At 41.2% G+C, this 25,019-nt stretch overlaps 1 protein-coding gene and 1 non-coding gene across 4 annotated transcripts in view; both read left to right on the top strand.

The window, feature by feature from the left end:
• Window positions 1-4,594: 4,594 nt before the first annotated feature.
• On the top strand, window positions 4,595-4,712 carry trnal-caa (transfer RNA leucine (anticodon CAA)). Its single transcript has 2 exons — window positions 4,595-4,632; window positions 4,667-4,712. It is a non-coding gene; the product is annotated as a tRNA-Leu (tRNA).
• A 2,346-nt stretch (window positions 4,713-7,058) lies between these two features.
• Window positions 7,059-25,019, top strand: part of lsp1a (lymphocyte specific protein 1 a) — a 39,835-nt gene continuing 21,874 nt past the window's right edge. Inside the window, exons 1-5 of one of the 3 annotated variants that reach the window (XM_069527948.1) lie at window positions 7,059-7,481; window positions 19,458-19,604; window positions 23,441-23,837; window positions 24,004-24,143; window positions 24,363-24,600. In XM_069527948.1, the coding sequence (XP_069384049.1) occupies window positions 7,423-7,481; window positions 19,458-19,604; window positions 23,441-23,837; window positions 24,004-24,143; window positions 24,363-24,600 (981 nt within the window). In that variant the 5' untranslated portion in view covers window positions 7,059-7,422. Of the gene's footprint in view, window positions 7,482-19,457; window positions 19,605-23,440; window positions 23,838-24,003; window positions 24,144-24,359; window positions 24,601-25,019 lie in introns of all 3 variants that reach the window. The other 2 variants (XM_069527949.1, XM_069527947.1) reach the window with 2 other exon arrangements.

The raw sequence follows: 25,019 nt of genomic DNA, 5'->3' as shown, positions 1-25,019 counted from the left end.
AATCTCACACTACTTCAAAGTGAGACTTCTTGTTGAGCGAGACATGTGTATGTTACCATTGCAATTTAAAAAATAATTTTAGTGGACATTTCCAGGGCTGTTGCAGTTGCCCCATTAGATAACATTGTAGACACTGCTGCTGTGGCTGATGGCAGAAACTCCTGCATCTACTGGACAGATTATTTTGTGAGTACCGTTCATTTACACATGCACATTTAAAAATATATGGCCCAAGTTGAAAAACAGAATTTTCCCCTCACTGTTATTACGAAGTTGTGTCTTCCTTTGTAGAAGTCATCATAAAGACGCTGCAGGCGTGAACAGTACATATGGTTAAGGGCCTCTGGATAAAAATGAGAATAAGAATACATTTTATTTATAGGTGCCTTTCAGAGCACTCAAGGTCACCTTACACGAGTTAGAAACACAACAACAAAAACAATGTATCAATGAAGATATATAAAATGAACAGTGAATAAAATATGTCATTTTATAAAAATGGTACACAATCAATCTGAATAAACCTGTCCCATTTTGAGGTGATTTAAAAATAGAGAGAGAGTCTATGTTGCGAATGTCTGGTGCGAGGGAGTTCCAGAGGCTAGTATGTAGCTAGCATGTACGTTTGTAAAATCTCCAAACTCTACTAAGTATACTCATTTATCATTACGTCAGAAAATGGAACGTAGCTGTCACTGAGAGCTCAGTGCTGTTTAGCTTTAGGTGTCAGGCAAAGAGGTCTCTGGCAGTCGAGCCTTGAGAGGAGGTGTTTTGAGTGGGAGGTGATGCGGGAAGCTCTGGTATCATTTTGGAGAGGCAGGAAAACATTCTGGGTCGCAGGTCAGCACTCCCTGAGTTGCCAGGGAGGATCACTGCTCTAATGGATCAACAGCACTCCAGGCGTTGACCTCTCCACTGCCTCGAGTAAGTGAGGAGGGGGGTGATCTGCAGGAATGAGCTGCTGATTTGTTTCAGAGGACCTGTAGCTTTAATCCTGCTTCAGCCAAAGGAGCAAAACAACCTGGAACATTTTAATACAGTGAAGAGGAGCCTCCAGGATTTAAGAATCATTTTTGATGATTTTTATTTTACTTTCAGTCTTGTCAGTGACAATAGCATTTGTCTTAGTACCCAAGTTTTCAACATACTTTTCTGATTGTGAACAGAATATTTTGACACATAGTAACACAAGAGAAAACATTTTGGTGTCAAATTAAATATTTGTTGGATAATCCAACCAGTGATGTAGTGGTGCCTAGAGGAGTGGGTTTATGCTTAATTTATTTTTAAAAGTACTCCATCCAGCAAGGGATAAACATTTTGTATTAACAGTGACATCTTAGACTACTCTTGCGTATTTCGTTCACCCAAAAATGTGCCAGTAGTATTTGCAAATTGTCATTTAATTTATGATGCAGATTCTGCATCAATACTTGCCCACAGACTTTAGGGTGATGGTACTACATTTTCAGTCAAATAAGTCGTCGATGGGCCCGTAGCGTCTTCTGTGAACTGTCACTTGGAACAGCTGATTTGCAACAGGTCAGAATGTGTCAGCATTATAATAAATTATTAAACATTATTTGTCAAGGGGATCAATTTGTAAATATTACTGTATAAATATTTCAGTTTGCAAATATCACACAAATTCCATATAAATAACTTCACTGCATGTTATTTACAAAGAACATACTCACTGTGGTTGATGTCACTTTAAATAGTTGAGTAAAAGGTCCACTATTTCTCTGTGAAATGATAATGACTTTTGAGTATAAGGAAAATACACAGTCTTGATGCAAACTATAGAGAGGTTTTGTGTTTAGTTTCTAAATACATCTGTGAAGAGTGCTGCTGATACCAAAGTGGATTACAGAGACACTTCAGCCATTAAATCTCAGCAGTGGACTGGTTTCATCGCTACCTGGTGTGGGCAGATAACCTTCAGCAGCAGGAAGCCAAACACAGCAGCTCAGGCTGTTTGCTTTGAGCTGAAAGTGAATCAACAGACTGTTGTTTCTCTGTTGATGGATTCAAGTGTTTGTTCTCCAGCAGGGAAGGTGGAGATAAACCATGACTGTCTCTGTGCAGCCTTCCCTTGCTCTAGCTTTATCAAGCAAGGTATATGCTTGGGTTTAAAGATTTTAAGTTTTAAAGGTGAGAAATATATCAGCTTATGCCCTGTCTCCATAACACTTGGCCCTACCCCTTCATTTTGGGCATGGCAGTGAAGCGTTGTCCCATTTCTTTATGTGATGTAGGGGTAGTGGCCATCTAGCTCCTTAAACACCCCTTCAACCGTAGTGCATTCCCCCTTAAAATTAAATGGTCAACAGAAATTCCTCAATGCTTTACCAATGGACAAAGGGACTGCTGCAGGCAAAATGCTCATGAATGTAAGTAAACAATTTTGCAAAACCACTGAATAAATAAAAAAATTTTTATCCAGCGGAATATAATTTGTAATCCAGTAGCAAATGAAAATGTAATCGGATCGCTGTTACAAGCTTTTTGGGAAAATTTCTATTTACGCCATAAAAACAACCATGTTAACAGCCTGAGTGCGAGTAACGAGTAATGTTCGTTACTCCCATGTCCCATATATAACGATTGAAAAAAACGTCCCTGCTCATGATACATTGCTTTCAGTGCTAGGCAGGCAGTTTCTATGTACATGACTAATGGTACATTGAAATAACCAATGTAAACACGCTTACTGACTGTGTATTGATCAATAGATGAATCTGTCCTGTCAGATATGTCATTGTTATAATGTTGGTCGATAAGGTTGTTAGTTAATATTGTTTGTCACAGCAATAATGTCGATTGGCTGCTGATGACGTAACGAGTGGTGTCCCAATTCCTTGGGGAACATCCTCTTGCCCTCTCCCTTGTGGCTCTGTTTGAAGATGGACAAATCACTTGATCCAAATCATAGTGTTGCCTAAATGGACGTATACCTGCCACTCTCATCTGTATCTCTGTCGACACAATCTCCAGACCCATGCACACAAATTTTCAAAATAAATTCTGCTTTGTATGAGTAGTTAGGGTGACGAAATGACCATTTTGCTCTTACTTTGAAGATACCTGCACCTTTATTGTGTGTCTGTGTCCGATATGTTGAGATAAAAATGATCAAATTGTCAAAATTAGCAGTGAGGGCAATTTTGACCTATGTTTTGACCCAGTGACCGACCCCTGCTGTAGATTATACGAGGATATAGAAGGTCCACAGACTGAGGGCACACTGTTCAGCCTCCACTGACTTTGATGTAAAAACTTGCAGTGAAGATCAAATGTCAGAGGCATGACGTCCACAGTGGTGTAAATCATATATAGTCGAGCAGCTTTTACATCTACAGAACCCTCAAGTGTTCAGCCAGACGTCTGGTGGAATGAAAGGTATTGAGCCTATTTTCTCAGCCAAGAAGTTGGAAAGATTAGAAATAGAGCAACATGTTTCTCCACCACAGGGACAGTTAATCTCCAGTGTTCACCCCCAAAACCTTATCAGTCTCAGGGGCAGAGAGATCATGCCTAAGTATTCTTAACTGGAAATCCACTGTGACTTCTGGAGGACACTTGGAAAGAGCAGTAAACACCAGACTGCATCTTATGTGACCTCTGCTGTAATCCACACTGAGCCGAGACACGAGACTCGACCACAACAATACTAATACCGTCACAACCTACTCAATGAAATTTGACTGTGGAGCTTCCCAAATGATGGTTTCAATAATTTTCATTTAGGGATCCCTACATATATGTGATTTTTCCATCTTCATGTGTTTTCTTGTGTACACTTACACGTGGTTTACAAAGCTCAAAAGACAGATATTGTTTTCCTCATTTCTAAAATCAATTTTGCAGCAGAGCGGATGAGCTTTGTTTCCCTTTCTCAGATCTCCGCTGTTTTTCACGGGGAACAGATACTGCATGTTGTCCAGTCTTTCCTTTTTTGATTGTGTTTGTTTTCGAGCGCCTGAGTATCCAGGTTGTGTTCAGGTCTCCCTGTGTTTGTTGGAAATGGCAGCTCTGTTTAATGAGCTCAGCCACGAGGGGGGGCGGGTAGTAGTAACTATGAATTCACTACCCAGAGTGCCCCTTTGTCTGACGTGCCACCAAGTAAGACTTACTTGAGTGTGTTACCATAACAACGGTGGTGTGTTGAATATGTGAGCGTGAGGCTTTTGGGAGGGGTGGGCGAAGACAAAGATGCCCACTTTGTTTGTCAAAGTGTGAAGGGCAGAGGGAAGGTTTCAAAACCAGAGAGCTCTCAACAAACAGTCTGACGACAAAATCTGCAGAGCTGGATATATCACAGGTGTTGGGTTCAGTGGTGGAGTTTTACTTTCCCCTAAGTTTTACGTAACTTTTCAATTTGTTATTAAAATGGTTAAAGTGGAAGAAAAATTGTCTAAAGTTTATATATCGATTTGAATAGGAGATGGAAACAAGCATAAAATGATTTTGTCCTGTGATGAAATTGTTCCTCTCTGTCCTCTTATGACTTGTCGAAATGTGATGCTTTTCTATTCGCGCCAAGCACCTCTAGCAGACGAACATGCACATCTTATGCATATCTGTCTTGTATGTCAGGATGGCCGAGTGGTCTAAGGCGCCAGACTCAAGGAATGATTCCTTCCTTCTCAAAGGTCAAAGGGTCTTCTGGTCTCCAAATGGAGGCGTGGGTTCAAATCCCACTCCTGACATATATTTAACACAAAGGCAGTCATCCAGCTAGTTACACAGGTGAACTATATTGATAATCACACTTTGTCAATAAGAACAGAATCTGTGACATCTTGTGAGTTTTAGGGGCAACATGAAGCAAACAAAATAAGACAATCCTTTATTAGTCCCACAACAAGGACATTTGAAAAAGTACACATGTAATTGAACTTTACTTTTCTTAAGCATCTCCATGCAAATTAATTTCATGGGACAAAGAGGAAATCCAATCGATAAGAGATGTGGGCTGAGCTTCCTCAATACAGGCTCACTCATGGTTCCTAGTCTAGAGGTAGAGTCTTGCCAGGCTCAAGTCCTGTGGGGCCAGAAGCTGAGTGGTGTAGAGCCCAGGCCACACTGAAAACACAATCTTGCTTTTCATTTCAATGTTCAAGTGATCAGGTTAGAGCAGCCACACAGCCCTGTGTGTGAGTCACGGTGCTTTTGTAGAGAGTTGGGGTGTCACCTATTTTCGTTCACAGCAAAATAAACAGTGAATATGAAATTTACAGCTGTTTCAATGTCTATATCTGTCAGATATGTCACAGATATAGTTATTTGCAACACATCCCGCCTCTGTAAGGTGCAAGACTCAAGGACTGACTACTTCCTGGTAAAATGGGCCGCACATTAGTCAGGAATTGTTTTGCTGTAATTTCTCTACAATCATTTACCTGTCAGGATGGCCAAGTGGTTTAAGGCACCAGACTTAAGTGCGTGCTCCCTTCCTGGTCAAAAGGTTGTCTGGTCTCCAAATGAAGGCATGTGTTCAAATCCCTCTCCTGACACATGTTTTCCCCCACTGTTATGTTGTTGTCTGGAGATGTTCAAGAAACACACCTTTCTTTCCTCCTGCCTGTCTTAAATAACATTGTTTCCTCTCCCCAAATGAAGTTCAAAGAAAGCTCTTTACATTTATATTTCCTTTACACAACACACAGTCAGGATAAAGTAAAACAAATATATAATAAATATATATAAACTTGTGGCGCATGCATATGTCTGAAATGTTGGCTGGGGGATTCACACCAGTAGGTCTAAAGCGGTAGCTGGGGGACAGGGGCTCTCCAACATGTAGTGTGAGTTGCAGGGGCAACATGAAGTAGTTAAGTTGGCAAAGCAAGATAAAACAATCCTTTATTAATCCCACAGCAGGGAAATGTGCTGTGTTACACCAGCAAACAGGACTTTCAAAGCAGAGACTTCAGTAAAGTTAAAATAAGGAATCATATTATAGGACCTTACTTTTCTGAAGCATCTGATCTTCTGGTTGTGGGTTCCAAACTTAAAAAAACCCACACCTGTCACCCATGTTTCTGCATGGAGACTGTGTTCCTTTCTATGCATGTTTAATTTAGATTACAGAGAGGCCAACGTGAAATTCAGTTTGAATGTCGGAATAACTGAAGTAACCACAGCACTAAGATAGTTGCACATGAACTGACAGACTCTGTTCGTAACAGAAGAAGTGTGGCTTTTGTAGTTGTGATGTCACTTTTGCATGTTTGTTTTCTGTTAATGCACTTGGGTGAGACCTCTAGGCCACTGTATGTTATCGTGAGAGTGGGCACAGATTAGCTGTTGGGACATTTTGAACACTTGATGTACGGAATCCTCACGTAATCCACCCATCTTGAACTCCACAGGTCCTCCGTATTTTGTCTGAAGCAGCTTTTCGCCTCTCGCCTACATGCGGAGGTTTTGTTGCTGTTGTGAACATGTCTGTGCAGAGAACCTCCCACCGTGTTTAGCATGTGTGAAAGGAAAACTCTGAGTAAACTCTGGACACAGTTCTTACCCAAGTCATATCTGAAAATGGCTTCATAGGCAACACAATTCTCAAAATAATCATATGACAGTGGGCTCTGGTAAAACACAAAACTAATTCATATTTATCCAAAAACATGCAGTGAAATGTTCCATAAACTCTACAAGTTATTTCAGTTTCCCTAACTTCACCACTGGAGATGGACACGTGTTTTTCCATCTAATCGGCTGCTTAAGTAATCGCAGGGAGACTGAATTGTAGGGGATGGGGGAACAGTAGTGGATTTTTTCTTTTTTTGGGGGGGGGGTTATCATGTTATATTCCCCCTCAGGGAAGGACACATGACCCCACATTACGGAGAAAAGGAGCAAAGAGAAAAAAAGGACTGGAGAGTGATGTTGGGCCCCGCTGCTCTGAGCTCTTCAATGAAAACCACATGTAGGACTGGGAGGGGGAAAGTATTGTGTGTGTGTGTGTGTGTAAGAGAGAGAGGGAGAGAGAGAGAGAGAGAGAGACAGAAGGGGGGGGGGGGTGTTAATGACTAAAAACCCAGCCTCTGAGAGACTGAGGAGGGACTCACTCTGAGCACCACTGACATTCCCAACAGGCAGGGGAGAAGCCTTGTGTGTGATATACAGCAAAAAGAAAGTGTGCATGTGTGAGAGTGGGTGGGAGTGTGTAACCACTGGAGGAGCCTGTAACAGTTCAACACAATCAAGCGTCTCGCACAATCTGAGCACCGGGCTTCAGGACGGCTGCTGGACAGAAAGCTGCCTTCAAGTGTCGAGTGAAAGAAGAGGAGAAAAGAATTCCCAGTGGCCGGTGTGATCTGTTTTGTTTCTGCCAGAGGAGAGACAAGAGGAAGAAGGGAAGACGAATTAGAAGAAGAAGAATTAGAAGTAGTAGATCGAGAAGAGGCCAACATGTCCAACGCACTGCTGAGGAGAAACTCCAGTAAACAGGGTTTACAAAACCTTATGAGGTATGTGGTCGATCTCTCTTCATTTCAGCTGCTGGTTTCTGTTTGGTTTTGATGTACACAAACAGAAAGAGAGAGGCAGCTGAGGTTAATATTTAAACACAACACACACTTTGAACACACACAGACACACACTTCAGGTTGGTTAGAATAGACATGAGGTAAAGATGTCTAAATGCTTTTCTGGCTCAAAAGGAGAAATTAGAAATGTGACATTTTTACTGCAATTTGAAAAGGTAACAGCCGTAACTGCAGATGAAGGTAAAGAGTGTTGTTTTCATATTTTGTGTGTCTGTTACATTTTCATTGTGTGGTAAACACATCCGTCTAAATGAGAACAGTGGGATTAGGGGGAATGTTTTGGGTCATGCAGGGTGGTGTGCAGGGGATTTGGGGGATTTTGGAATCGACTTACCTCCTTTCACATGAATTAATTGAGCATAACAAAGAAACAATTACAAATCATTATGCTCAGTAATTATTTTCCTTTTTAAATCACAAGCAAACATCATAAGTAGCAATAATCAGGAAAATGAGGGCAGGAGTCCTTTTCATTTTCAGTCTACAGTGAGTGTGAGGTTTAGGACATGCTGGACGCCCGAGGCTGCTCCGCTTCACTCTGAAGGGAAGTGGTGCCGGTGACCTATGACAGAGGTTAAAGGTCACCTGAGTCAGTCTTTTGTTTTTTGGGTGCTTATGGGTGGCGACACGTCCTGTCATTTGGGGGGAGATCTGCATTTTCATCCTGTGTCAGGTTTCCAGTGTGACACCCCCCCTTCCCTGTGGTTCTGTAACAGAGGAGATAACAGCTCATTCTGCGGCTCAGACTGTAATACTGGGAGATTTTGGCCTTCGGGATGGTGACTGTGTCAGATTAGATGACTACATTCGAGCTGTGACTTGAAGAGACATGGCAGACTATATGTTGGACATCGTCCAGTCAAAACCTGCTGTCTGACTTGACTTATGTGACACGCACTGATGTGACTGTATCTTTTCTCTCTTCCAAATCTTAGCATCACATCTTTTCTGTTGAAGAGGCTTACATTGATCTAGAACCAATGGTGGAAAATACAAGTACTCAAGTACCGAACTAGAGAATTGATCTTAATAATTATTTTTAGTGGCTAGTCATATTTTCAAAGGTAAGCAAAGTTTTTAACATCTGGGGCCTGAGATCTCTTGACAAATTGAATTGTTCCTGCTTTGGGGCCCTCTGCATTTCACATGTCTATGAGTTGTTTACAGTTTCATTAAAGAGACATTTTCTCTTACACAGATCGTGTTGAACTGTTCAAAGCCCAAAGAGGGAACAAAAAAGGAAAACCTTTTCTTTCCCAACAATCCTCTCTAGACCCCTCACATTTATCTTGTGACTCATTGGAGAGGCCCAACCCCTGACTGGGGAACCACTGGATTAAACTACCTAACCTGATATAAAGTAGTTAGAACCAGCGCCACCTGTACACTGTATTATGAAACATATAAGAATATGTCATTCAAGGGCCATTTTTCTTATGATCTTGAATGCAGTGATGAGTTGGGGTGTTAATACTATATTCTTTATGTCATGAGATGTCAGTTGTCTTCCATTTGTGAACACTGAAGAAACCAGACAATGCTAACTTTCATTACTGACTGTCCATGTCTGTAGGGTCGGGCCATATAGAATCAGACGTGGAATCAGAATCTAGCGCAGTCAATGAAAGCTAGTGTCGGGAGATAGTCACTTGACTCTGACATGAGTTATAGACTTGGGTCATAATTCTGAGGACAAAAATGAACCAACTTTACAGAAAAGGTTTCGTTATCTGATGAAATGTATTCATTCTCCTTCTGGTGGAGAGTAAGATGACAGAATTAATTAACTCTGAAATTGGTCAACTTATTTCCAAAACAGCAAACATAAACACCTGTAACTGTATTATCTATTTAACTGTATAGAACTAAACACAGTCTGGCTGCAGTCAGCAGCTTCTCAAGGTCGGGATTCCTTCAGTGTTCATGGGTCAGGGGCTGATTATCCTCAGAGGTCTCCCCATCTTTAAATCAAACTTTTCAAAGACTTTTAATATAGAAGTATTACATCTTGTTCCTTTCAATAAAAAGAAAAAACAATTCCATTACATTGGGCTGTCAGAAATGAGTCAAAGAGAAAACTCTTTGTGGTGACTTTCCACATGATGACTTTGTACAGAAAGCTGATGCATGACTTTGTCTCTGTAGTGTAGCAATATGTTATTGCTCTGTGAGTGTGGAGGTGTAAACCTCTGAGTCACAGTGAAAGCAGCTGTCAGGCTGTATGTTCATGCAGTAACAGCTGGCCTCGCTCTGACTCAGTCCATTCAGCAGATGGAGTCAGTCTGGTGGAGCTGACATCACTCACCAAACGGATGCCAGAAAACAGTCGCAGTACGTGGGCATCTCCGCTGAGCTGTTTGACACCCACCACTCTGTCACACAATGTGATTCATCCCGCATTTCTCAGGGTTGAGCTTATTAGGAACCCGGCTGTTTTGCAGTAATTTAGTTTTTTTCCATTAGGTCTTAATTCTGGTCATAAACATGCCGTTAATTTACTCCACATTGGTAAACATTAAATACACAGTCGGCAATTAATCAGCAACTAATTCAATAAGGGAATCATTTTACTTTTGAAGGTTTGATACCAAATGGGGACAAATGTAGAAACCTCAGAGAGAGCAACATGTGAGGGATCCCTCTCCCAGGACGGACAGAAATGACATAGATGCCACGCGTAACAGAGCAGAGCAACAACAGAGCCGATCAACAAAATAACAAAAAAACATTCATTAGAAAAGACAATGTCTAACATACATAGATAAATGTATTTACAAAAGAATAAGGAGCAGCAATGACACTTGTAATCAGAGAGGTACTGCCAATAATACTAGTATATGTGAGTAGGTATATTGTATAGCTAAGCAATTCTCTTTTTTGTTGAGCACTTTAAGGACCTCATCAATGTTGAGTTACATTTTAAAGTTCATCCTTGACCAGAACCTGAGCGCAGCTCATGTTACAACACAACCTTTTTACTCGCAAGATGTGGGAAAGAAAAAAGAAAAAAGTGAAAAGTAATAAAAATAGAAAAAATAAAAGCAATTGCAGAAGTGGAACAATGTTCAAGCATGAGCTTTTTCTACCATGCTGAGTAATGAAAGAGGAGCATTTGATTTGGAAATCCTTGTTCAAATTAACAGCCTGTTGTTTTCTCTGTAGATACAACTGTTATACGATTTTTTTCATTCCACTTCTCGCACCATCTTCTTTATCTTTGAAATACTTTTTGGTTGATGTCAAACTTCCGACAAAAGCTTTGTGTGACCAGCACTATCTTTATCTAAAAGCCTGCCTGTGAATCATCATCATCACAGTGTCACTGTACCACAAACAGACACAAACCGAACACACAGAGAACTCACACAAAACGTGTTATCAGACCAGGAGCTGTTTATTGCAGAGGTTCAAGGCAGGTATGCTCCAGGGTCAATCTGTTTTAAATCAGCTCTTTCTGTGAGACAAACACCCCCTGGCCAGCACTGATGTCATCCAGGAGGCATACCTGCTTTCAAAACAAACTGACCACTGTGACCTGTGACCCCTGAATCCCACACACATGGGTGGGTTACCTCAGTGTTTATGATACAGGGAGATAAAATGCTGAGGAATGTTTTTCGGGGGCGGGGGAGTTAGCCGATGAGTGATGGGGCCACTGAACTCCCCCTCCCTCCACAGGTTGTCTGCATTAAAAGAACAGAGGGAAAGTAAACACAGCAGGGTTTCCTGTTTCCAGAGGTCGTATCTGTGTGAGCAGATGACAGGGTTTTATCTATTTGACTCCCATGTCGTCACAAATGGGACACTTGGTCTGGTCGTCACAAGGCGCAGTGCATGGTCTGAAGGGTGAGACCTCATGATAGCATTTTGTGTAATAAAGGAGCAATGTGTACAATTAAATTTTTAAGGATCTCTATGCAAAAAATGGGATATAATTCTCATATCTATGTTATAGTAACTGTTTATCTACCAACAAATAAAAATTGTAGTGTTTTTGTGAGGGTAGAATGAGCCTCATTTACTGTCTAGATAACAACTGATAATACTAAGTGTCACAAAATTATACAATTGAAAGGAGAGTTTGGCATTATTACTTGTACATTGTATGGAGGGCAAAATTATTGTGGAAATACAATAATTATCGTACATCTGGCAATGATCAGCTGGTGCGTCAGTCACAACGGGAGGAAAGAGTTCTGAGCTTTGTTCTGATGAGGGAACTGATGCCAAATATGTTTCAGGACAATCTCAGGTTAAATTGTATTGCTATGAAAGAGCTTCACACAAAAGTAAGGCTGCAATGTTTCTAACCGCTAAGGTAAATTAAATGTCACCTTGAAATACTGTGTGAACATGAAGTGGGAGATTTTCACTGCATCTCAAGCTCAAGTTCATGGTTCAGTTCAACGAGGACACATCAGTGGGAAGTGTATAATGTAATCTGAGGTTTGCAATAGAGAAAAACGTACGTACATGTTATTCAACCTTATTATAGAGGACAGGAGACAGGAAGGATCACTCACCAAGACAGTGGTAGTTTAGTGAAACAAGCTGTTGATGGAAACTCTCAGTAGAATCTTTGTACATCCTGGAGGTCACTGTGTTGATGGGAGGCGGCTTGTTGTTGATGAATGGGATCCTCAGAGTCAGATTCTTGAACAGCCACACATCTGACACTCATTTACAACTACTCTGAAAAACATTAAGCTGCTTTTGTCGGATGATATTTGGTAAAGTTAAATGTTTGGCCACTAATTTAAAGTCTAAGCTGTATACTAAAGGTTGGTCAGCAACATGGAGTTGTTTGAGTTTAGAGAGGAGAGTATATCCATATAGACAATAACTATATAGACCATATCCTTCCTCACATATTCAACTATTCTTGGAGAATTTCCCAGCTTCTCTGCTGTCAGGGAAACTGTGAGGACACTAACCTCTTCACCTTTGCTCTCCTCTTTTCTGCTGCTTTGTCATTTTTGGCATTTTGTTTAAAGACAAGATGGAGCTTCAGATGGAATCAGATACTCTTTGTCTTTGGTATTAGAGACGGATGCCCTTGCTCTGTTTTTTCCCCCCAGGTTGTTAAGGTTCACACTGAACAAACACAGGAAAGTATTTTTTGACAATGGCTGCTGCTTTCTTCCACTGTCCTCCAGTAAAATCCTGAGGGCAAACAAACCTGCAGGCTGCTCAGTCTTCAGGGATCAGCGGCCCATTTGTGCTCTGCATGGGGGGCGCGGGCACTCAGACATAACATGTTGATTACTGTCTGCTGTTGGGGGACTTGTCGGACCTCTGGACTTGTCTGGCTGGCTGCTTCTCTCTGAAGTGTAGGACACAGGCAGCTGGTGGCCAACTTGCTGTGTATTTAAGAAGAAATAATGGCCGACCACTCTGAGCCTTGGTTCTTTCTCTTCACTGTCATCAAGTGTCGGAATGGTTGGGTTTCTCTCCATAAAATTGAAAGGTCCTAAGCCTTCTCTGACACTTCCTTGTGATTTGGTGCTTTACCTTGTTCCAGTCATCCCCATGCGATTACTTCTTTCCTTTTGAGTTTCTTCTGCTGTAACTGATCAGGAAATTTTACAATGTCAGATTAAAATGTCTGAAAACAAGAGGGGGAGGGGAGTCCAGCCAGGAGAAGACGTGTTTCCACTTCTCTGTTCAGGGGAGAATTTCTTGACGCTCAAACAGCGGTAGAAATTATTCAGAAGCATTTTCATTTTCAACCTGCAACCCCCTGAACTATTATATGATGTCTGATTACTATCACATTACTTTCACACCTACACATTGGGTTAGGTCGAAGTCACATCAGCTGCATGAATCAGTCTCTGTGAGACACTAAACAAGATAAGCAGCAGTTTGACTCAGCTGTCTGCAGGTTGAAGCCCCCCAGCTCCCCCGTCTCAACTCAAGGTTTTTTTTTCATTTCTGAGAAGTGGCGTCTTTTTGTCGTCACGTCAGAGTGATTAAGTGCCCTCCGCCACCCTAACATGTCTCAACACAACAATGACTTCATCTCACAAACGTCTCCCCACTGTTCCTCGTCTTCTAACCAGTGGAGACTGGCTTGGCTCTTTGAGGCGGCAAGCAAATCATGTTATTATCACGTCATTCAGCGGAGTCATCCGGCTGATGACAGCATGTGTACTTACAAAAGAGCAGATGAGGCCTCTGGACCCTCAGCCGTTTCCCTCATTCACTCTTGTTCCGGTGAAATGTTGCTGGACAATAAAGTTAAAGCCCGGACAAGTGCAGCCAGATAGAGAGCAACGCTGCCTGGTTGAGTGGTTTTGTTGGCAGGCGGTGGAGCTTTCATCTGTTTTGTGGGTTTGTGTGTCATGTTTCGGGTTGTTGCTATCAGTTGCATCTAATTTTGTTCATCACAGAACTGAAGGCTTCTTTATATTTTATAAAGCCTCATAAAATCTGTTAGCAACCAGCTGTGTCTCCAAAACACTGAACTGTTTTGTTAACTTTCAGGGTTACATTATTTATCATTCTCTCATACATGTTCACCTCCGTCTGATGAGAAGATGCATATCAGTGTACCTGCCTTGCACCATGTAGGACCCTGGATGTGGTTCAGGACAGTGGTTGATTTGTATCTGCTGATATATCTTGCATTTACAGATTATTTAAAAGAATCATAAGGTGATCTCTTCAAAAAACTCAAAGATACTAGCATATTATAACAGAAATGTATCTAATCCTTTTGTTTGAGAAACCTTGACCAGTTAGAGACATAAGACCTGAGAATCCAATTTAAGCAAACAATAAATTTCTGGAAAAAAGTATGTTTAAAGACTTTTTTTTAAAGATCTACAAGATCTTAATTTATCAGCTATTATTTGCACTTTTCCGTTCTCCTGTTGATTTGTCAGATCAGGGCTCAGGTGTGTGTTACTGACATGGTGCATGTCTCGCTGACCTGAGCTGAAGGACACTTTTGTCAGCCACTATCAGAGGAAGCATTCAGGGAGGCAGCGTGCTCAGACTTGTGTCTGGTGTCAGTTTACGGGAATCAACAAACTGAGGAGAACAGAAAACCTGCTTGACTCCCAGTCGAGGAGGAGAAAGTGTTCTGTGCATGTTATTGGAATTGTCTCGAGAGACAACAAAACCAGACCCACTCTACGTTTAGAGCAGTGTGGGATTTCTGCCTTGCCACTATGATTTGATGGCATGAGCCCAGAAAAAAATCTGAATTGGTTTTGATAAAACACAGGATTAGAAGGAGGAAGTAAAGCTGCTGTTAATTCTGGTACTTTAAAATCACTCCGAGGGGAGATTAATCATTCACTCCATATCAGATGTTTGAGCTAGCGCCAGGTATGACTGAATCCCACAACTCTGATTACAGAAAGGAGACTGATGACAGGGCAGAGGAGACAGAGTTGAGCTCAAAGAGTCTGAGCAGCTTTCAACACCCAGCTTATAACGAATCAAAACAAGATTTTGCTTGTGGCCCGAAAACACCAGCACAACGACCAAATCAGTCATACTGCTCATGACTGAATGAACACAGAGACAAACTCACTCACACTGGAGGAGGATGTAGAAGGAGGTACCTCTGTTATGACCTCTGCAGCTGTAGTTATCTCAGAGGAGGAAGAAGAAGCCCCTGATGTTTACTCAGCAGCAGTCCTGTCAGTGGATGAGGAAGATGAGGTCCTGGTGCAGTGAAGGTTGTTTGATTATAAAATAATACAATGATTATATACAATGATTATAAGCTGGAAGACATCACATGGGTATTATATGCAGATACATTCACAACCAATACAATTGCATTTTTGTACTAATACGCAAAACATCCAATCTTCAACGTACATCCGTATATGATCTAAATAGAACAACTGTTTGGGCCAATTTGGAAATGTAACATATTACACATTGAAAATCACTTTTCACACTTAATGTTGCAACAAAACAAAGTCAAATCAAATGTGTCTATGCTGTATGATTTTTTTGGGAAAATATTATTTTTGCTAGAAAGAAGTGAAATTGAATTAACAAACAATGGAGATAGATCAATGTGTGCCGGTAAAGCTTTTATTTTAAAAGTCTCACTGTTTCTGTATCTGCCATCCTGGGAGACACTGACTGATCCGTCCTCACACACATCCGTCCTTTGACCTGAATTTTGCCTCATCAGGTCACAGTGAAACGCTGACCCACATCCAGCTGTGCTCAGGCCTCTCAACCTCTGTCCCTTTGCCAGTTTCCTCTCTGCTCGTCCTTGCCCTGCCTACAGGAAGGACAAGCACAGGAAGCAAAGTGGAAGGGGAGGTGAATCAGATGCTGGCAAGTGTAGAGATTATCAGTTTCTTGTTTCTCGACTTCTGAATCATGTCAGATATTTTCAACGACTCCAGTTGGTCTGGAAAATGGCCCCGCTCCATCTGGAAATGTATATGTTGAACTTGATAGCAGCTGAGAAGCAACATTCTCCTTTATTTAGAGCAGAGTTTGTTTCCACTTCTAAGAACCCTCTTCTTTAAGCTCTGGTTTTAGTCCCTACCACCTTCTGAGGGCAATAGTGACCCTTTAGCTGCAAGACTATGTTCACCAGCTGTTGTCTGTGTCTGTCGGCTGCTTAGCAGGTAGTAATCAGAGGGAGGGAAACAAGAAAATGGATTTTAATATTATACTTCGTTGGCATGCATGTGACACTCACAGACATAATAGAGGTATCTGTATCTGTATCTCAACGTTTTGGTCATCATTTGGAAGTTATTCCAGATGCTTGGCTTTTTTATGTCTTGCTGTGTAGTTGTTTTAACTTGTAAGCCTGTTACATGAGGTGCTGTCAAACATGCACTAAACTCCGGACAATTATTCAGCGAGTCTCAATGTGGGAGCGTAAAAGTCAGAGTCAGTTGCTGAGGAATTCATCCAGAGTTTTCCTGCCAGCCCCTAAGTTAAAGCTCTGGAGAATGTCCGAATAACCCATGTGTGAACACAGAGGGTGATTATCCAGAGGGTTCAGTGGGCGAGTTCATGATGTTTTTAACATGTGACGGATGCAAACTTAAGAAAACAAAAAAGGACCACAAATATATCAGGATTAAAAAGTGGAGCCATACACGTGGAAGATACAGATCAATATGTCAACTTGAGAGAAGAAGGAGATTTGAGAGGTTTTGGTGGTAAGAGCAGACACCAGTGTCAATGTGCTGTTATCCAACACAAGAATGTATATAGTACATTCTGTCTCCTGCATGCCCCACTGGAGATTGTTTTTGTTGTGGTAGCCAACTCCAGAGAAAGACCAGACTCCATTGCACTAAAGTCACGTGTCTAAAAAAACAACTAATAGCAGTTAATCTTGATGCATGATGGTTAATGTTGGATTTGCCTACTGTATCTCTGATTTGGGCATGGATTAGCATAGTAATCGTGAACCCTCATAGTATTTGGTTTAGCCCTAATTTTTTGTTTACTTGCCATACAGATATTTACTCACGTCTACAATATGATAAAATGTTTCACGTGCTCTGTGGACTTAGGTTTTAGATCTCCCACTATGGATTATACTAAAACTAGAAGCAATAAAAGATAAAAAAACAAAAAACAACAGTGATGAGGAAGAGTGATAGGCTGCAGCAGATGAACAGTAATGGCATTTAGACCAAACTACTCAGTGTGTTAAATCTTATCATTTGTCAATAGTTTTTTGTCCCTGAATCATTCTCAAAAGTGGAAAAAACCAAAGTGGAGCTGAGACAAAGATGAGCTTCAGATTTTCCTCGCTGTTAACGACTGATGGAAATCTGTGATGAAAACACAGGAGAGACGAGGAGTCAGAGAGAGGGTGACACTGCAGCTTGTAAATGTGTGTGAACTGGACCTGAGAAGGTACAAAAACAAAAGCTTGATCCATGATGATGCTGAGGGTCAAAGGTCACAGCCAGTTCTATCTACATTCACCCCTCGATTAGAGAAAGTGGGTAGACAGACGGTGGCTAGGAGCCATTAGGGAAATATGAGTGACCCTGAAGCCAAGTGCTAGTTACTCAATACCTGAGCAGCCACATGGAGCTTATTGACCTGCCTGCACAGAGCCAGTTTGAGTAAGAAGTTAGAGTTGTGAGAGAATATGATCAAAACAATGACAACAGTAATAATATGATGAGATAAAACAGTGATATACTTGTAGGTACATTAATTTATAGTGACAGCAGCAAGTGATATTCAACAGGATACTGTGTTTCCATGTGGAAAATATGTACATGATTCACAAACTCCAAACCACAGCCACAAAAAAATAAATACAGAAATGAAAGTCTTTCTGATTCACTTGAATGGTCTCAATTAAAAAAATGGATGTTTTTACACATCACAGAGCTAGCTTATTTTGCTAGATGAAGAAACAGGTGGGGGATGTAGTCCTTAGTTGTAATAACCAGAAATGACATTTATCTGAATAAAAAACAACCTAAAAATTGCTGTAGGATGTTCAATGGCACAAACAATGCTCTGTGCCATGTCACCACTCATATCTGAGGTGAGGCACCAGCATTACAAACAGTCAGTGAAGCTATGAATCAGGGCGTGTTCACGTCTGGCTCGTCGCTTGTGGATGAAGAAAGATTCGCAGTGTTTGTAATAAATACAGTGATGTCATGCTGACACGAGGTGAAGCGCACGTGTGTTTATCCTGCAGATAAACAGCCTGTGTCGTTTCTCCCCTGAGGCCCAGCAGATGTTCCTCTGGCCCGGATCTCCACCTCTTCACGACTTTACAGGCTCTTTTTTCCGAGACACGGCGATGACTCAGAAATTTTTGTTTCGACAAATGTTTTTCATTTAAGGTTTCACTGTTTCCTGACCACCAGCGATGAAAGAAGTCATCTGTTGGGCGGTACCACAGTGGAAAAGTCATAAAGGACCTTTGCAAGCTTTCAGGGATTTTCTGTCTATTTGGTTTTTGTCTCTTTGTCTCTGAGCAAAGTAACAAACAAACAATGATCTGTAATGCAGCACTGACATGTACACATTGGAGGCTTCATGCACTTTGAATGAGGTGACGTCATGCATTGCGGTTCGGTTGCTTCCTTTGAAAAGCTCATTCATTCATGTGTCAGTGACGGCACCTGCCTATCAGCTCACGTTCCAGCAAATAGTTAAGGGCAGCTGCCAGTCGATCAATAATCAATAGTGCAAATACAGTTGTGTGTGTTCATCTTGTGAACATGATTGACTGAGAAAACTCTCATGTTCATTGATAGTGAAGATCAATAGCAGCAGGCCAAGTCATCCAGGAAAAATATTTTGTTGTGCTTTGTACATTTATTTGCATGTTTTCTGACACACATGATACAACCATTATTATACAAAGTGGAAGGTGTGGTGTAGAAGAAAAAAACTTGTGCACTTACAGTGTTTGTTGATGCAGTCAAATATATTTAGAGTTGAAGGAGGCTGAACTTCCTAATTCAGATAGAAATGGTTTGGTCTCAGAAAAAGGGGGTGTGCTTCACAAGGCTGCAGCTGGACCCTCCTCGTATTACCATGTTGAGTCACTATCCCACCATCTACATCACAAATAGAAGATCATTGTTGGTCTATCTAATTGTCTCCAGGGAGACAGTGGAGCGATTTTATGTGCTTATCAATAAATATTTTTTCAACCCAGGAATAGTGATATTTTTCACAGGTTAAATGTAAAATCTGCAGTAAAGATAAAGCACAGTAAATGTTCTGTGTATATATATATTTGTATATAGTATATTACAGATTTGCCTTCTGGTTGGAGGACGTCCAGTCTACCCCTCAGCCAAAGTTGACCTTGTAGTAATGGCAGTAGTAGTGGTTTACGTCTGTACTGACCTGGAAGAAACAAACACCCTCACTCCTTACTAACCACACTCTTCTCTACCTCCTTCACAGGCTGACGGCTCAGAGGAGCATCGAGGATGCGGAGGAGGTGGAGAGGGAGCGCCGTCGTAGAACCCGAGAGTCTTTGCGAAGGAGCAGCAGTAGTTCAACGCCCGGAGAGTTCTCCCCAGAGAACGAGATGCAGACAGAGGAGAAGATGTAAGTACAGACAGAAAGAGAACAGAAGTCTAAGATCAAGATCTTTTGGTAACTACGGTTATTGACTGGGTTGCTAGGTGAGAACAGGAATATTCCCAAATACACCAGAGAGCGAGGAACACATTTGTTGTACGGTGCCCACATTAAAGTACTGGTTAGGTAGACTGAGCCCAGCAGCTTCCTGTTGGCTCCATGTTGTAGCTCTGTAGCTCTGTCATCACTAATGGTAGAATTTTAGATTTAGAGGGGTTTTTGACAGACTAGACGATTTTTTGGTGAAAGTCATTGATCTTCTTCTAAGTTTGGCTACAATTGATTTTTTTTGTTTCTTTTAATAAGTAGGTTTGAGAAGATGTGAGTTCATGGGACATTACCACACCCCTCTTTCCAGCCTCAAAGGTCTGGCCCTGGTCTCACCCTAAGATACAGATGCAACCGAACATGGCTGAATTCCTTCTATATGTGATCGTGGGAACTGAGGAAGTTATTAAGAGAACATTATTCACTCACCTCACATCCAATTACTTCCTGTACATGCTGCTAAGTGTGTGATTGTATTTTTTCTGGTGATAAGTGCATGTTTAAAAGTGTGTCGTCATGTTTCCCAGCTGTGAGACTTAAAGCTGGACATGCTGCAGCCTCAGTTTTCCTCATGCTGCCGTGACATCACATGGTTTACGGCCTTGTACCTTTGGGACACCTGGTGACATAAAACAAATGTTTCTATTGGGTAATGCAGCAAACAAATTCTCCCCCTCCTGACTTGTTGATGTGAAGACAAACACACAGCTGCCTTTTTATTACACAACCTCCAAAGAATGTTTACTGCAAAAGCATCCCAGGAGAGAGAAGTACCACCGTGTCAAGGCTTGTGGCGTCTTAGCTGACATATAATTTGAGCCTGTTGATTACAGCTTGCACCTCTAACACCTTCTCCTCTGTCACCTCACTGCCTCAGCTGAATGCAGTTTTCTGTTTGAGACGCAATAATGCTGTTTAAAAAAAAAAAAAACATTTTCTTAAACTTGAAAAGTCATACATCAAGGTATGAATATTTATTGCTAGGCACTACATCGCTCCTCTGCCCAAGAGGTTTTTAAAGGTTTTGATTAAATCCATCTGATTCTACATGTGGTCACTGGTTGACCAGGAATATGTTAGTCTGTAATACTGTGATACCTTCTGTCTCACTAATGGTTTTTTAACCGTTTTTGGGCAACAAGGGAGATGTGTAGCAAAAGGGAAAATATATATTAGGCTTGTGTTTATCAGTAGCACATTTAATGTTGGTTTTGGTCTTATTATGTGGACAAGATAAATAATACAGAATATGAGCAGATTTATTTTATTTTATTTATTTTTATCCTTTAAAAATGATGATGTCTTTAAATAACATAAACCCTGCAGTATATAAATTGCTGATTACTGCCCTCTGTTGCTGCAAACAATATGTTTAAACCTACAACATGTGTTCCACAAAACTTGGAAGTCTAGATTTTCCAACCTCCTGCTATAAAAATGATAATGACAGGCCACACAGAGTCAGAGATCCTACTTTTGAACTCTGGCTGAAATCATTGCTTCATGGAGAAGCATTTGTTGATGTCTAACATTTGCTTTAACAGTCAAACAAGCTGCTCTGTTTACGGCACAGTAGTTCAGTAACCCACCAACAACAACAAAATACACTAGCTTGTCGCGGTCTGCCAATTTCTTTTTTTTTCTGACATTGTGCACCTTGAATTGTACCTGAATTGTAAAATTCAAATGAAAAATTCAGACAAAAATTGTCTCTATTGTCACACAGCTGACACAGAAACATGACCTCTCATTATGGCTGATTAGCTTCTGAGAGATCAGGCAGAGACTCCCATCATGCAGCGGGGAACCTGTCGGCTTGCTGGCCGGCCGAGCGTCTTAATCATGTGGGGAATGCTGAGGGAATTCCTTTCTGCCAGCTCCTGGAAACACAAAGCACACTTTGATTACTGTTAATCAGCAGGGGGAGCAGACAGAGACACAGTGCTGATTGTTGGAAAATTGTGGATGATGAGTTCACTTAATTAACCCTTAGTTATCCCTCAGTTAGTATTGAATACTTACATTTTTGTTCAAAGATTTAACACCAGTGTATTCTGTCAGCAGCTGTGTGGCTGTTTGTTGACATGCAGACAGAAGCAGGCAAAAGCCTCCAAAGCCTCCAAATCAATCAAATAGTTTTCTGTCTACACCACAGCACTGTAAATACCGATGCACCCACAATTTCAAATTCAATTACCAGAGCCTGACCCGACAATGCTTCAAGTATTTCAGGGTCAATGTTGGACCATCTTTTTTTGGTGGAGCATTGGGTTCTGATCTGGTTATTATTTGGCAAACTGCTGTAATGCATGAAGCCTTTTTCTCTGTCAGCAGGTTTCATTCCAAATGTAGCACATGAAGTTAAATAACTAACCTGTTGAAGTGAATTAATGATTATTTATTCACAGCTTTTATATGAATAAGAGTTGATTTGTTGGAGGAAAGGTTATTAAAAGAGCTTCGGTGAAAGTTCATGTCAGTTATTGCCTGTTTTTATTTCAATTTGTCATATTTTGGTTTTATCAATTCTCCACCCTTGCCATGACTATTATTTTTGGGGTGTTCACATCACATGGAAAAGATGAGACATAAACCTTAAAATGCCCCTGATGAGCTAAAAAATATTGACATTTGTACATAATGAATATTTTCACCAAACATGAATTTCTGCCTCTAGAACAGAAACAAGATATGTAATCAGTATTAATGAATGCAAGGTAATATGAAATTGAATTATTATTAAAATGTACACACACATATGCATATTTTGTTTCGTTAATCAACCAATTAACATTTTTGTTTTAGTAAACGGAGTAGACTCTATTGTAGATGGACCATTACCATCAACAGACATGAACACTTCCCTGCCGCTGGTCTCCATGAACACTAAGCCTCTGTTTACCAAAGCACTGAACCCTTTTACAAAATTCCTTTCATGCCTTTTGACGGACAGAAACTGAAACGTGCTCCTGCAGTGAAATTCAGATCTCCTGTCAGAAGCACAAGCATCACCTCTGACTCAGCTCAGGAATAATGATCCTGTCCCAAAAGCTTTTCTATGATGCATTTAACAATACCGGAAAAGGACAATCCTGGAAAATCTATCATCGTCCAATGGATTCAATCTCTAAAAGCAAAAACAATCAAACACTGTATCATTCCCACATACTGAGGTGAAGGATAGTCTTCAAGTCTAGACACAAATGAGACCATGAGAAGTTCCATTTATTCACATGAAAGTTATTATTTTTCTGACAATAACAATTTATATATTTTTTTATTGTTTTGGTTAAGTAATTGTATTCAGTCCAAGGAAGTGCAATGTCGACTGTAATGTGTCATGGATGATAAGAACATTCTCCCATATATTTCAAATTGTAAATGTTGTAGATTTACTAGTTGACAAAATATCCAAAATCCCTCAAATTTAGTTTCCACCCTTTTTTTTTTGTCGATTATTTTTCACACTGATCTATAATTTGTTGTTGATGACCTCTGATATTTCTCTATGTTTAAAGTTTTATTTGTGTTATTTTGGTATTTGATTAAGACTTTGGTCCTGTGATGCTAGCTCTGCATCATTGTCATATTCATAGTTCTGACACACTGTACTGAATTCTCCTAAATGATACACTGTATATAAAAAACTAAGATGGGGTTGCATTTCGGTTTGAAACACCTGCTGCTGTTTCACGTCACTATAACAGGATCAACAAGTTGTGCTAAGTGTCCTTTCCTGTCTCGTCTCTCCTCAGGTATGATAGCGACTTCAAGCCCACCAGCTCTCCCTCTCTGGAGGAGGACGAAGGCTTCAGCGACTGGACTCAGCGCAGAGAGCTGCGGAGGCAGCAGCGCCTGCAGGAGCTCAGCCAGGGAGGCCAGGAGGACGAGGAGGAGAACACGATAAACAAAGCGGCATCCGTAAAGACCGCCAAGGCCTCGGCCACCTCCTCGAGCCGACTCCAGCAGCAGGAGCAGGAAGAGATGGAAAGGGCCAGGATGGAGGTGGAGAGGAGGAAGGAACGTGAGGAGGAGGAGGCTGTTCGAGCTGAGAGGGCAAGGAGGGAGAAAGACAGAGAGGAAGAGGAGAAGAGGAAAAAGGAGGAGGTGATGACCAGGAGAAGGGAGGATGTGCAAAGGCCAAAAACAGAAGTAAGGTTTCCTCCCCAAACAACTGAGCTGTTTTAAGTTTTTCAATCAGTCTAGGAAATCAGACTCATGTTTCAAATCCAAGTTATATTCAAGCTTTTCAGAGTTCAAGGTCCAATTCAAATGTAAAGTAATTTGAGAGAGACCTGTTTTAACCTTTAATGTGCAGGTGGAGAAAAGAAAAGAAGTTAAAGTCTCCTACACATCGAAGGTTTTCCTTCAACAAGAGCCGAAACACAGCACCGCCAATGGAGACGCAACCAATGAGGAAGTGTCACACATCAACAGCAAGACAAAAAGATCCACCAGGTATTAATATGTATTTATTGTTATTGAGTATCTTACTTTGTTTTAAATGGTAAATGATCACTTTTATCATCCAGGATAGGAGAAGATTATGTTTGCACATTCAGTTTTAGCTTTTAGAAAGACCCAAAGTGTCTGAATGAACAGTGTTGGGGACGGTCCAGGTCTAGGGGCATAGATGAAAGTTTTCCACATGTAAAACCTTCCTGTTGTGCGCAGCAGAGCTACAGAGCCGGAGGAGGCGGAGGCCATCCTGGAGACGGAGCAGCGCCTGGAGAAGATCCGACGGAGCCTCCAGGCAAAGGAGAGCCAGGAGCTGGAGCAGCTGAGACACAGACAGACCGAGGCCGAGCAGGAGCTGGAGGAGCTAAAGAGGAGGAGGGAGGAGAGACGCCGAGTCCGGGAAGAAGAGGAGCACCGGAGGCTGGAGGAGGAGCGGCAACGGCTGGCTAAAGAGGAGGTGAGCTGCCACAGTGAAAGCTTGATATGTGAAAAAGTTGACATAGGATAATTCTGATATTCGTACGACTGCAACAGAGACTCGCAGGATTTGCAAAGCCACATCCAACAGTTTTTTTTAGCTGAAAAATAAAACAGACTCATAAGAAATCCTGGCTGCTCAACTGGAGAAAGTAGTGTTTATGAGCCACGGTGGCCTGTTAAAGAAAAATACCCAAATCTTTAGTTTGGAGGAAGGGCTGAAGAGTTTGATTGACCAAAAAAAAATCTGGATAGTTTAAAGCTGCTATTAAGAGCACCCAACCCTTACTTTTTGTGTGTGTGTTTACTATTTAGCCTCTTTCATTCATATTTCTGGTTTTATGACAGAAAAGACAAAGTTACTGACCAGTTAGGGAAGGCAGTGGAACATCCAGCAGC

This window comes from Paralichthys olivaceus, chromosome 7, assembly GCF_024713975.1.
Source record: "Paralichthys olivaceus isolate ysfri-2021 chromosome 7, ASM2471397v2, whole genome shotgun sequence".
NCBI lineage: Eukaryota > Metazoa > Chordata > Actinopteri > Pleuronectiformes > Paralichthyidae > Paralichthys > Paralichthys olivaceus.
This window is presented reverse-complemented; position numbering and strand designations above follow the sequence as displayed.